Raw genomic sequence first — 13,649 nt, forward strand, 5'->3', positions numbered from 1 at the left:
GAAGACGACGAGCGCGCCGGCGACGCAGGAGAAGAGCACGCGGACGCCGATGGACGCGTCGAAGGCCCCGCCCTCGAAGCCGAAGGCCGTCGTCTCCGGGGCCGCGTCTAGCGTCAGGTACGCGTAGGCGAGGACGAGCGCGGCGGAGAGCGCCTTGAGCACGTCGTACTGCGTCTGCGGGACCGAGGAGTTCTCGAGGCTCAGGCGGCGGCCGCGCGCCTCGATGAGCTTCTCCGCCGAGGCCATGGCATCGCGGAGGTCGACGTCGTCGTTCGCCTGGTCGTAGGCGAGGAGGATCTCGAGGACTTCGACGAGCGCGTCGTCGCAGGCGCCGATGGCCTCGAGCTCGTAGGCGCGGCTCGACGAGATGAACAGGGACGCGTGGTCCCAGAGGCGGCCCGCGGCGTACTTGAAGACGGCGCCGTCGAGGCGCGCGGCCTCGAGGCGCTTCACGAGGGGCAAAAGCATGGACGACTCGTCGACGGCCGCCGCGCGGAGCGCCGACAGGCGCGTCGACGCGTCCGTGATCGTCGCCGCGGTCAGCGTCGCGTAGACGATGGAGATGAGCGAGAAGTAGTACTGGCCCTCGACGCTGTTCGGCGGCGGGAGGCGCGAGAGCACGTCGACGACGACCGGGTAGGCGAGATACGCCGCGGCGACGACGCCCGCGCGGAACTGCGGCCGGTACCACTCCACGGCCTCGACGGGGCCCATGAGGACGCGGTGGACCCGGAGCGGGTTGCCGTCCGCGGCGCGCCAGAGGCTGCGCGCCTGGAGCCGCAGGAAGCGCGTGCGCCCGTAGATCGGGACCGCGCGCGGGCTTGCCCGCGGGCGCGCCGGCGGCTCGTCGTCGACGACGTAGGTCCGCGTCTCCTCCGCGTCGTCGCCTGCGGCGCGCGCGCGTTTGCGTTTGCGAACTTTTGTATTCGCGGAACGGGGGGGGGTCGAGGGTCGACACCGCGCGCTCGCGGTGGGGGGCGCGCCCGCTGACGGAAGACTTGAGCCGCGGATCGCTCGCGAGGAGGCCGTGCGCAAGATTTGAAACGATGGGAGCAAAAAGGAGTTTGGAGAGCGGCGCCATGCTGTCAGGCGATGAAGCGGCGGGTGTGAAGCGAGCGTAAGGTGTTGTGACGACGACGTTGTTGTGCGTCGTTGTTCGGCAGAAAATCGATCAGCGGGAGACGAATCGCAGATGATTCCCTGAGGCCAACCGCGTCGACGTCGTCTGGCGAGTAATACGCCTAGTAATATTACTACGCCAGTAATTTCACGGGCCCCGGGCGGCCGAAAAGACCGCCTCGGACGCCCGCCCGCGACCTCTCTTAGAGGCACCGGTGCTAAGACAGCGACGCAAATTGCGCTGGAGTCCCTGTGCACAGGCCGCGCCGGACGAATCGGACCCGCGGAGCCGCCGCGTGCGCGCGGTGACGTTGGTGGCGTTGGCGACGTTGGCGAGTCTATGGTCGCCCGGCGCCGCGCCCCGGGAACCCTCGTATGCACAGCGGATTAAACAACGGACGCGGAGCCTGGGGCCCCGCGCTGGGCGCGAACGCGGGTGCCACCTCACAAGTAGTGGCTGGGAATGTGCAGGACCTGGTTCTTCCCCAGCGCGGAGAGCTCGGGAACCATGGAAACGACGCAGGTGTCGCTCGCCTCGACGAGGTTCGCGGGCGGCGCGGGCGCCGGCCGCCGCGCGGGCGCGGGCGCGGCGGCGGCGGCCCTCCGTCGGGTCGGCGGCGCCGCGTTCGGCAGGACGCCGCCGGTCGAGTCGCCGCCGCCGGAGAACAAAACCCCGACGAAGTTCATCATCGCGTTGTAGCGCAGCTCGTCGACGGAGCGTTTGAGCGAATGGAGGCCGGTCGAGCGCGCCGCCGGTGATGCTGACGCAGCCGCACGTGTCGGGGCGAACGCCGAAGCGGTGGAGGCCAGGACGGCGACGCAGAACGCGATGGCGCGCGAACGGACCATGATGAGAACAGAGATTGTTGTAGAGGGCTGAGACGGGGATGAGTCAGGCGGCGGCGCGAACGACGGTGCCACGCTGAGTTCTTTGAGACGGCTGACAAGGGCTTCACTCCGTTTGTTGAGGCACGGGTCGTTGTTGAGGCAAAAGTCGCACACGTTGAAGTGAAGGGTGCGGTCCGAAGGCGTGGCCCTTTCCCGGAGGCCTAAGCTGAGGTGAGTGAAGTGCACAAGCCGCGCGGTCTCCTTTAGTCGCTCGCCAATCGCCCCGCGGGTCCGAAGCCGCACCTCTCGCGACCGTCACAGCGCCTTGTACGTCGCGACGGTGAGGAGGATGCACGCGACGAAGCGCGGCAGCGCGCCCATCGGCGTGAAGATGAACTTGCCCGTGAGCACCTTGCCCCAGAAGTAGATCGCGCCGCTCACGCCGGCCATCGTCGCCGCGTATGGGGCCTCGACGCCCTTCGTGTGCATGTAGAGGAGCAGCGCGACCATGAGGGGCGCGTATTCGGCCTCGTTGAGCTGCGCGTTGTGGACCTTCTCGTAGGTCGGCTGGAATTTCTCCTTCTCCTCGTCCGACATGCCCATCATCTTGGCCCGGATACCGAAGGACATGTACAGCTTGGCCGAGACGGTCGTCGCGGCCACGGCCACGGCGGCTTGACCTGCGGAGAAGACGATCGAGCGACGCCACACAGCGCGCTGCGTGCAAAAACAACGCACCACAGGAGAGCGGGAACATCGTGGCTGATGGGCGCGAGACGAGCTCGTTCTCGGATGGATGGAGGAAGCAGCCCGCGGCAACATGGCGGCACCGGCGGTTCAACAGGCCGCTGGTTGCCTGCATTCTCCTCGGTGGCTGCCCCGAAATGGCACGCCGCTGCCAGCGCTTCACCGCCCTCGCCGCCCTGGTCCTCGGGGCCGAGGGCGCCCTCGACGTGAACTGCTCCGCGGCCCTCGACATCCGGTACGACATTCCGTACTACGCCTCGAAAGTCGACTGCGGGAACCTCTTCATCAAGTCCGACGTCGCCACCGTGCCGACCGTAACCTTCGCGCCGGCGAGCCCGGCCAAGGCCTACACGCTCGTCTACATCTCCACCTGCTCCCACTGCGACAAGAGCTTCCCGGACAACAGCGAGGAGGGCCTCGTCCACGTCCACTACGTCGCGGCCAACATCGACGCGGCGACGCTGTCGGGCGCCGGCGACGTCGCGAACGCGGACCAGTACTGGGCCGGCGACTTCCCGCGCCACGGGCCCGGACCGTCGCAAAGGTACAACTTCTATTTGTTTCAGCACGACGGCGCGACGCCCGCGGCGCTCAACGCGACGACGTGCTGGCCCGCGAACAACCAGTACTGCTCCCAGGCCGACTTCACGAGCGGCGTCGTCGACGCGCCCTTCTGGGACCTCGTCGCCGCCCAGTACCTCACGGGCCTCTACTACAACGACACGTTTCGCGGGGCGTTGTAAGGAAAGTGGGCCTGATCACCACTGTTGCAGCATAGCATTCGAGGTCAGAGGACGAGGACGACTCGGAGGAGGCGGCGCTCGCCGACGGCGGCGGTGGGAACCCCTTAGTCGCGGAGATAAGGCCGTCCTGAGTACGCGACGACCAGTGTACCTTTGGCCAATGTTGCCGTTCAAGCTCTCCAAAGTTGCAGCGCTCCGACTCGAGCAAGCCGCCTGCATCTGCGCGCCGTCGTCGTCGCGCGCCGCCACCACCCGCACATGATCCGGCCCGTGCAAGTCGCGGAGGCGATCATCGTGCTCGTCATCCTCTTCTCGCTCTTCAAGGTCGTCACCGTCGAGGGCTGAGATGGAGCGCCAGCTGGGCGCGCTCGAGGCGCACGCCAAGGGCGCCAAGGTCGCCGGCGTCGGCGTCGTGCGCTGGGTCGGCCCGTACAAGGACGTGCGCACGTGGACCGGCGCCGTCGTCGAGAAGCGCGAGGTCGAGCTCGTCGACGCCGCGCTCGCTCCTCGGACGCTCGCGGTCTGGGGCCGCGCGGCGTCGCGCGCGGCCGGCGCGCTCGAGCCGCCGGCCGTCGTCTCCTACGCCGCGCGCGTGTCCGACTACGGCGGCCGGTCGCTGAACGGCGACGCCGCGCCCGCGCCCGCGGCCAACGCGGCCCTCGCGCGGCTCTTCGCGGCGCCCGGCGTCGCGGCCGCCGCGCTCGCGGCGTCGAACGCGCGGCGCGACGCCGCGGGCCGCGGCGACGTCGCGCGGCCCCGCGACGCCGCGACCTTCTCGCCGCGGGACCTCGCGCGCGGCCCGCGCTTCGCCGCGACGTGGACCCGCGCCCTGCCGCCGGGCCACGTCCTGGAGTCGCGCGCCGGCGCCGCGCGCGGCGACGGCCGCGCCGTCGCGCGCGCGGTCTTCGGTTCGCGGGCGGACGACCGGCGGACGCGGCGGCGCCTCGCGGGCGCGCTGCCGCTCTTCGCCCGGCTCAAAGCCAACTACGCGCGCGCGCCCGTCGGCCGCGTCTTCGACGCGACCTGCGGCCCCGCGCGCCGCCGGGGCGACGCGGCGGCGGCGCGCGTCGACGCGGCGGTCGTCGCGCGCTTCGCGTGCCGCGTCGTGCGGCGCGTCGTGCCGGTGGCGCTCTGGGGCTCGGCGCGCAACGAGCGGGCCGCGCTCGGCGCGCTCGACGCGCTCTTCCGCCTCGGCGCGGGCGACGCTGTGACGCCGCGGCGGCTCCGCGAGGCGCTCCGCGAGTCCGACGTCGCGTGGCCGCGCGGCGCGCCGACGCGGCGCGCGCGGCCGCCGTCGGACCTGCGGCGGAGCCGGGAGCTGCTGGAGCGCTTCCTCGCCTGGGTCTTCTTCGACGTCGCCGCGGGGCTCGTCGCCGCGCGCTTCGTTGTGAAGTTCCCGCGGGGGCGCGTCGCGTACTACCGCCGCGCGGACTTTGACGCGGTCGAGGCCGCGGCGGTGCGCGCCTGCCCGGCCCTCGCGGCGGTGGACGATGCGCCGGCGGGGTGCGCGACCCTCGCGGCCGAGCCCAAGGACGGCGGCGGCGTCCGCGTCGTGCAGCGGCTCGGCGCGCGGCCGCGCGGCGCGCGGCCGCCGGGCGCGGCGTCGCTCCACGACTGCGCGCTGGCCCTCCGCCTCGAGGCGCGGCGGAACCCGGCGCTGCTGGGCTTCGGCGGGGCGCCCGACGCGCTCTGGCGCTGCCTCCGGGCCGCCAAGGACGCGGGGGACGCGGAGGGGCTCACGCTCGACGCGGCGCGGTGCTTCGACGGCATCGACCAGGCCCGGCTCCTCGACGTCGCCGAGGGCGCGCTGGTCTGCGAGACCTACCGCATCCACGGCGGGAAGCGGGCGACGCCGGGCGCGCCGGGCGCGGCGCCCCGGACGCGGCTCGTGCGCCGCGACGCCGTCGTCGCGGAGCTCCGGCGCCACGTGTCGGGCCACGCCGCGCGGCTCCGCGGCGCGTGCTTCCGCCAGGTCTCCGGCATCCCCCAGGGCTCCGTCGCCTCCGCCGTGCTCTGCGACCTCTACTACGGCGCCTTCGAGCGCGCGCGCGCGCCGCCGGGGTGCCGCGCCGCGCGCGTCGTCGACGACACGTTCGCCGTCGGGCCCCGCGGCGCGCTCGCCGCGCTCGCGGACGCCTACGCGGTCCACGGGCCGCCCCTGGGCATCGTCGTCAACGCCGCCAAGGCGCGCGCGACCTTCGCCCGCGGCGAAACCCCCGCGGCGGCCGCGCTCTCGTTCTGCGGCGTCGACGTCGCGCTCTCCGGCGGCGCCGTCGCCGCGCGCGCGGCGCCGCGGCCGGCGCCGCCGCGGGGGCCGCCGGCGGGGCGCTTCGGCCGCGCGGCGCCGCGCGACGCGGCGCTCCTCGACAGGCTGCGTCGCGCGGTCCGCGCGCGCGCGCGGCCGCCGCTCCTCGACGCCGCGCTCCTCGGCAAGGAGGCCGCCGCGGCGAACCTCCGGGACCTCTTCGCCGCCGCCGCGGACGCCGCGGCGCCCGCCGTCGCGCACCTCCGGCCGTCGTCGAAGGCCCACGTGCGCCGCGCGCTCCACGCGGCTGCGACCTTCGCCTACGCGGTCCACGCGCGCGCGGTCCGCGCCGCGAACCGGAGCGAGGCGCGGCCCCGCCTGAGCCTCTTCGACTTCCTCGCCGCCGCGGACGACGCGTGGCGGGCGTGCCGGGCGCTGCGGGCCTACGTGCATTAGGGCGGCGCGTCGCCATCCGGGCGCCCGTCGCACACGGGGGGCTCGGACTCGGACGGCCGTCTTGACTCATGTTCGTACTACAAGGGCGTCGAGACGTGTGGGGGGCGCTGAGGGGCGTCGGGGGGGGGGGGGCGGATGGGCGCACCGGACGCTTGCAAGGTGGGTCGCTCGACCCACCCCTCGAGATTTTCATCAGCTTCAGCACATGAGGGTGCCTAGGTGGGTTCGCCGGGGGTGACGCGCGCACGACGCGAAGGACGATGGTGCGGGACGCGTAGGCGGGCACTTGGAGCTTCCGAAACGGCCTCTTTCCTCGCATAACGAGCCCCACTCTCCCCGGCGATGCAGGGCACGTGCAGAGGGCACGCGCCGAGACGTCAGCGGTCGGCGCGCGGCATCTGAGGTTGTCGTGCTTCTTCGCCACCTCTTCCCGTCCAGTGCGACCTCCCCCCGCGCCCCTAGTCTCCCCTCCGAGGCCCCGGGCACGCGTCGGGGAAAAAAAAACCGGTCCCGCGAGCGCCCTCGACGCTCGAAACATTCCCTCGGCTTCCGTCGAAGCCGACACCACTCCACCCACGTTCCAAAGCCCCCCGAGGGGCTTAAGAAACACGCCCAGACCATGGGCGTCCAGGACTTCAACGACTGGTTCTGCATCCCCGCGTTCTTCGTGCTCTTCCGCGAGACGCTCGAGGCCGCGGTGCTCGTCGCGGTGCTCATCCAGTACCTCAACCGCGCGGACGCCAAGCACCTGAAGCGCCAGGTCTGGCTCGGCGCCGCCGTCGGCGGCGCGGCATCCGTCGCCATCGGCGTCGTCATCCTCTCCATCTACTACACGCAGAAGTCGACGATGACGACGACGACGGCGTTCGTCGTCGAGGGCGGCATGCTCGGCTTCGCGTGCGTCGTCATCACCTACTTCCTCGTCACGCACCTCGCCCCGGGCATGAAGTCGTCCGGGAGTTGGCAGGTCAAGTGGGAGCGCAACATGGACGAGCTCGTGCAGGCGCAGATCGACAAGACGAACGAGTACGGCTTCTTTACGCTCTCGTTCACGTCCGTGCTCCGCGAGGGCTTCGAGGCGGCCATCTTCGTCGTCGGCTTCGGCGCGGCCTACAGGCCCGAGTCCATGCCCATCCCCATCGTCACGGGCATCTTCGCGGGCGTCGCGTTCGGCGCGTCGATGTTCGTCGGCACGAACAAGATGGACCTGTCGCTCTTCTTCAAGTTCTCCGCGGGCTTCCTGGCCCTCATCGCCGCGGGCCTCGGGTCCCACGCGTCCTACGAGTTCCAGAAGGGCGAGGCCTTCGGGGCCTGGGCCTGCAAGCGCATCTGCGACGACGTCTGGGTGCCCGCGAACCCGGCGCTCTTCGGCACGTACGCGTCCTACGCGCCCTACACGGACATCGCGCCCCACGCGGCCATCGACCTCGACGTGCTCGACTTCGAGGCCGCGCTCGAGGCGGGCGAATGGGACGCCGCGTGGGCCGTCTACGCCGACGGCGCGCACAGCGCCAAGGGCGACGGCCTGCGCACGCTCCGCGGCTTCTCCAAGGACCTGAGCGGCGAGAAGACCTTCGACGAGTACATGGCCTACCACCAGAACGCCAAGTACGCGGACGACTACGTCCGCGCGGCGCTCTGGGACCGCCTCTCGGACGACTCGTCGGCCAAGGTCGACCCGCGGCCGGCGCTCTTCGCGACGGCGACGCTCAGCGACGCCATGGCCGTCGAGCTCGCCCTCAAGGGCGCCCAGTACCAGCACACGTGGATCTACTCGACGCACGAGCTCTACAGCGCGCTCGGCAAGTGCGAGGCCGGCGACGTCGACGAGGCCGCGCCGCACGCGTGGGACGAGGGCTGGGCCTTCTACGCCGGCTCGACGACGGGCGCCGACGGCGACGAGCGCGGCGCCCTCGGCTACGGCCTCGGCGAGCGCCGCTGCGCCAACTTCGGCACGTGCGCGGACGACGGCCTACCGGCCTGGCGCTCCGAGGACGAGGGCGCGGCCGCGAACGCGAACGCCAAGCTCCTGCGCCTCTACGAGGCGGGCCTCAAGGACATCCAGGACGCGGACCGCTGCGGCGACGCGCGCGCCTACGTCGACGACATCGTCGCGCAGATGACCGTGCCCCTGGTCCAGGGCACGCTCCGCTACGCGTACCGGTCGTCGCCCGAGGGCACCGCGGAGGCCCTCGGCAGCGACGGCAAGGTCTGGGCCGAGTTCCACGCCTTCGGCTACGCCCTACTCCCCCGCGTCCACGCCTGCGACGCGAGCGCCGGCGCCGCGCTCGCCGCGGCGCTCGAGGCTCCCGACGTCATCGACGAGGCCACGGCCGGCGACCTCGTGCCCGGCGGCTTCGCGGCCGTCAAGGCCGCCCTCGAGTCCACCTACGCCTGCCTGGGCATCACCTGCGCCGACGTCGGCGGCCTCCAGGCCGGCGACGGGTCGCCCATCGAGGGCATGGGCGCGTGCGCCGACGGCTCGTCGATCGACGACGGCGCGGCGTACTTCGACGCGCTCGAGGAGATCGGCGCGCGGCCCGACGGCGACTGGGAGGAGGAGAACTGCGACGACGACGAGGCCGACGCGTCGTGGCACTCCTACCGCCGCCTCGAGGCCGAGCCCTGGTACGACGCGCTCGTCGAGCAGGTGCCCGAGGCCTACGGCCGCAAGCTCGTCACCGAGCGCGCCAAGTCGTGCGACGGCAAGGGCCAGTCCATCGCCTGGCCCAACGAGGAGGTCTGGGACATCACGGGCTGCTGCGACACCAAGAACGGCTTCTTCTTCCTCATGATGGTCCTCTTCTGGTACCGCCCGGCGATCACGAACCTCGAGCTCATCATCTGGGTCATCTACTGGCCCATCATCGCCTTCTGGGGCTGGTACAAGGTCCGCGACATCACGGACTTCAACGCCGACCTCCAGGCCGCCGCGGACGCCAAGGGCGAGGAGGACCTCAAGCCCGAGGCGGAGTGAGCGCGCCCCGCGCGACCCCGCCCCCCCCCCGAGGCCGGCGCGGACGCGCCGAACCCCGAGCCCCGATCCCCGATCCCCAGCGCCGCGCGCCCGAGCGCCCGCCGCCGCCGCCAGCACCCACCCCCCCCCCTGTCTAAACACGTCTGTGTTCCTTACGTCGCGTCGGCGGAGGCGTCCGCGGCGTACCCGTAGGCCGCGAGCGCGGCGTCGCCCCCGCTGCCGCCGCCGCCGGACTTCTTCTTCTTCTTCTTCTTCTTCTTCTTCTTCTTCTTCTTGGGCGCCGCCGCCTCGGGGTTGCCGTAGCCGCCGTAGCCGTAGTCGTAGGCGTACTTGTAGTGCGACCGGGTTTTTGAGGAGTCGTCCTCGGCTAAGCCGAGGCGCGTAGGCGGGGTGTGTCGCCTAATGCGCTAGAGAGAGAGTTCGGCAAGACGTTCGGCAACGTACCAGGCCAGCTCCGGCTGAGCCTGAGGCCGACTCCCCAGATCCTCCGACTCCCGCGGTTCCTCCTGGGCCCCCTACGTTTAGAGACGCGTCGAGGCAACGTGACCAGTTGGACGCAAAATTAAGGACAAAGTAAAAATTTTACCCAATAAGGATATTTTACAACGACACAAAAAAACCCAACCGCGCTACTGCAGCCGCTCGCTCACGAAGTCGCTCACGTGGGCCGCGAGCGCGGCGCCGGCGGCGTCGCCGTCGAAGCGGACGCGGTACCGCGCGGGCTCGTCGTCGCCCGGCGCGGGCCTGAGGAGGAGGAGCGCGGAGCCCGGGTCCGCCGCGTCGAGCTTGCAGCCGAGGAGCGCGTCCGGCGGCGCGAAGAGGTGGGGCCGCGGCGCGCCGGGCCCGAAGACCGCGAGGCCGCCGCGCGCGACGACGAGCTCGGTGCCGTTTTCGTCGAGCGGCGCGCGCGCGAGGAACGCGTCGAGGTCCGGCGGCTCGTAGGCCTCGCCCGCGGCCGCCGCGGCCCGGAGCGCCGCGGCGGCGCGCGCGTCCGCGTGGCTGAAGCGGCGGAGGTGGCGGAAGCGCCCGTAGAGCGCGCGGCTCGGCCGCTGCCGCGCGGGCGCGTCGTCGTCCTCGCCGTCCCCCCCCCGCAGGTCGCGGCTCGAGCCGCTCCGCGGGAGCGGCGCCTCGCCGGGCTCCTCCGGGGCCTGCGTCGTGTCGCGGATGCCGCGGAGCACGTCCGTCGCCGCGTCCGCGACGCCGACGACCTGCGTGGAAATCAACCACTGGTTTGGGGGGTCCCCACCAAACCTCAAACCTCTCTAGCTCGATCAAATCGAAGTCGATTCGGCTGATTTTTGGACGGATCGATTGCTCTCGTCGAGTTCTCGAAGCACGGCAGAAAGCCTCGCGTCGAAACGGTCGCATACGCGCACATTTAAGTCGGGTTGAAGATTTGATTTCCACGCGGCCGACGACGGGCTTCACCACCAACCCGAGCACGCCCGCGCCGACGCCGACGATGCCCCCCACGACGCCGCCCTCCTCCACGCCGCGGATCGGCGCCTGGACGAGGCCCGTGACGCCGTCGACGACGCCGCCGACGGCGCTGTCGAAGCCGTTCGCCAGGCCGTCGAGGATCGGCGCGGGCTCGTCGCGCGCGCCGTCGCCGCGGCCCGCGTCCGCGCCGCGCCGCCGGTCCTCCTTGCGCTGCTGGCGCACGCGGTACTCGTCGTCGAGGGCGAGGTGGCTCGCGGCCTTGGAGAAGTTGCCCGTGATCTGCGCGAGCGACGCCGCGGTGCCGCCGACGGCGTGCTTCGCGAGCGACCGCGCGCCGCGCTCGACGCCTGGGCAGCACAAGGGTGATTCAAGTTCGCTTCAACGTGAGTGTTCCGCGCGCGCGCGTTCCGGAAAAAAGCATCCACGCGTCGAGGCCGTTCCAAGAGATGATCGCTCGTCCAAGAATCAGCCGAAACGAGTGGAAAACGGCCGAGAAAGGAGCCTTTGAAGTTGGGAATTTCGCTCTCTTTTGCTGCCCCGCTCGACGCCCAGCGCGAAGGCCTCCGGCGCGTCGTCGTCGATGGCCGCCAGCAGGCCCAGGAGCGGCTCGCGCACGGCGTCCTCCAGACCCCGGAGCACGCCCCGCGCGAGGCCGAGCGGGTTGCCGAGCGCGCGGAGCGACCCGGCGATCTCGAGCGCGTTCCGCGCGGCGCCGCGCTGGTAGTGGGCGCCGGCGAGGGCGCCGAGCGTCGCGACGTCGAGGCGCTCCTCGAGGTCCAGCGCCGGCAGCGTCACGCGCGACCGCTCGACGGCCGCGAAGACGTCGAGGAGCTGCCGCGGGATCGACGGCGCGTCCGCGGCCGCGAGGTCCGGCGACGACGCCGACGGCGCGAGCTCGCCGGCGCGCTCCCGCGCCGCGCGCTCGCGCTCGCTCTCCTCGCTCGACCAGCGCACGGAGAGCCGCGCGCGGAGCTTGGACACGTGGACGCGGTCGAGCGCGACGCCCGCGGCGCGGGGCGCGGCCGCTCCCGGGGCAGCGAAGACGGCCGCGTAGGACCGCCAGAGCGCGAGCGCGCGGAGCGCCGCGGCCTCGTCGACGAAGAGGTCCAGGCTCCGGCCGAGGTCGACGTCGAGGTCCGCGACGGCGCCGCCGCGGAACGTCGCGGACGCGTCGAGCACGGGCCGCGGGGGCCCGTCGTCCTCGCCGCCCAGGACCTGGGCAGGACAAGAGAGATTCAACGTCGCTTCAACGTGAGTGTTCCGCGCGCGCGCGTTCCGAGAAAAGCACCCACGCTTCGAGACCGTTCCAAGAGATGATCGCTCGTCCAAAAATCAGCCAAAACGAGTGGGAAACGGCCGAGATATGAGCCTTTGAAGTTGGGAATTTCGCACCCTTTTGCTGCCCTGCCCAGGACCTCGGCGAGCTTCGCGCGCAGCGGCGTCGGGCGCAGGATCACGGGGAAGGACGAAGAGCGCAGGCCCCGGAAGTGCGCGTCGACCTGCGCGGACCGCAGGAAGACGGACGCGGTCGCCGCGGCGCCGCCGCCGTCGTAGCCGAGCTCGAGCCCGTCGAGCGACGCGACGAGGGCCTCGGCCTGGGGCGCGTCGTCGCCGCCCTCGACGAGGGACACGCGCGCCGCGTCGACCTTGACGACGAGCCGCGCCGGCGACCCGCCCGGCGCCGCGGCCGCGGGCGCCGCGGCCGCGCGGACGGCGTCGGCGAGCGCCTTGGCGTTTCGGAGCAGCGCCGTCGACGCGTTGACGCGGACGCGGCCGCCGTCGCCGTCGCCGTCGAGCGGTGCGCCCGGCGGCGCGCCCGCGAGGGTCACGCGCGTCGCGCCGCCGCCGCAGTCGTAGGAGAGGGCGCAGGGCTCCAGGAGCGGCTCCCACGCGCCCGCGCGCCGCGCGTCGAAGCGACAGCCGACGACCGCGCCCGCCGTCGCGCCCGCGAAGGCGCGCGCGAGGCCGACGCGCCAGCGGCGGTCGCCGTCGGCGCCGCGCACCGTGAGCGCCGCGCCCCCGGCGACGACGAGGCGCCAGGCCGGGCCGTCCGCGGCCGCGGCCGCGGCGGGCGCCGCGCGAGTAAAGGTCACGGCGAGGGGCCGCGGCGCCCGGGCGACGCGCGCCGCGACGTCGGCGACGACCGCGTTTTCGGGGATGCCGTCGCCGCCGACCGCGGCGACGCGGTCGCCGACGGCGACGCCGAGCGCGGCCGTCGCGGCCGTCGCGTCGTCGACGTAGACGCCGCCGCCGCGCGCGCCGAGCACGAGGCCGAGCGTCCGCCCGGCGAAGGCGACCGTGCGCTCCGCCGGCGACATCGGCGGCGGCGCGGCGCTACTCAGGGCGCCGGCGACGGCGCCGAGCGCGGCGCACCACGCGCGCGCCGCGGCGTCGCGCGCCTCCGGTAGCCCCGCGGCGCCCGCGGCCTCGAGCCCCCCGGCGGCCAGCGCGCGCAGCGCCGCCGCCGCCGTCCGCAGGTCCGCCTCGGACCACTCGCAGTCGAGCGCGTCGCCGACGGAGACCTCGCGCGCGCCGGCCGCGGCGCGAAAACGCGCGCGGCGCAGCGTCGGCAGGAGCGGCTCCCCGTCGAACGCGACCGCGACGCGCGACGCGTCCGCGTCGCAGGTCCAGGATTGGCCGCCGCCGGCGCGGTACGCGATGCGCGCGTCGACGTCGACCTCGAGGCCGCCGAGCCGCGCGCGCGCGGTAAACGCGGCGAGCGCCGCGACGGCCGCGGGCGCCGCGGGCGCCGCGGGCGCCGGCGCCGGCGCCGGCGCGGCGGGCCAGCGCGCGGCGAGGAGGCGGCCGACGTCGCAGCGCAGGCGCGCGGCGGGCAGCGCGCCGAAGCCGGCGAGCGGGTACGCCGACGGCTCGAGGACGGCGACGCCGTCGAGGACGGCGAGCCGCGCGTCCAGCGTCGCGCCGTCGCCGACGGTGCCGCTGATGACGACGCCGCAGGGCGCGGCGCCGGCGCCGCCGAGGGGCTCGAGGTCCAGCGCGGCGCCGCCGCCGGCGTCGACGGCCGGCGTCGACGCGACGGCCGCGAAGGCGCCGTCGCCGGCGCCGCGCGCGTAGGTCAGACCCGCGGGGCCAG

The 13,649-nt window shown here is 73.2% G+C and overlaps 1 pseudogene across 1 annotated transcript; it reads left to right on the forward strand.

Moving 5' to 3' along the window:
• Nucleotides 1-6,757: 6,757 nt before the first annotated feature.
• FTR2 lies at nt 6,758-9,307 on the forward strand (annotated as a pseudogene; the record flags this gene model as incomplete). Its single annotated transcript has 1 exon — nt 6,758-9,307. A coding segment is annotated over one exon (2,550 nt).
• Between the last annotated feature and the right edge of the window lie 4,342 nt (nt 9,308-13,649).

Source organism: Aureococcus anophagefferens, assembly GCF_000186865.1.
Source record: "Aureococcus anophagefferens unplaced genomic scaffold AURANscaffold_29, whole genome shotgun sequence".
Taxonomy (NCBI): Eukaryota; class Pelagophyceae; order Pelagomonadales; family Pelagomonadaceae; genus Aureococcus; species Aureococcus anophagefferens.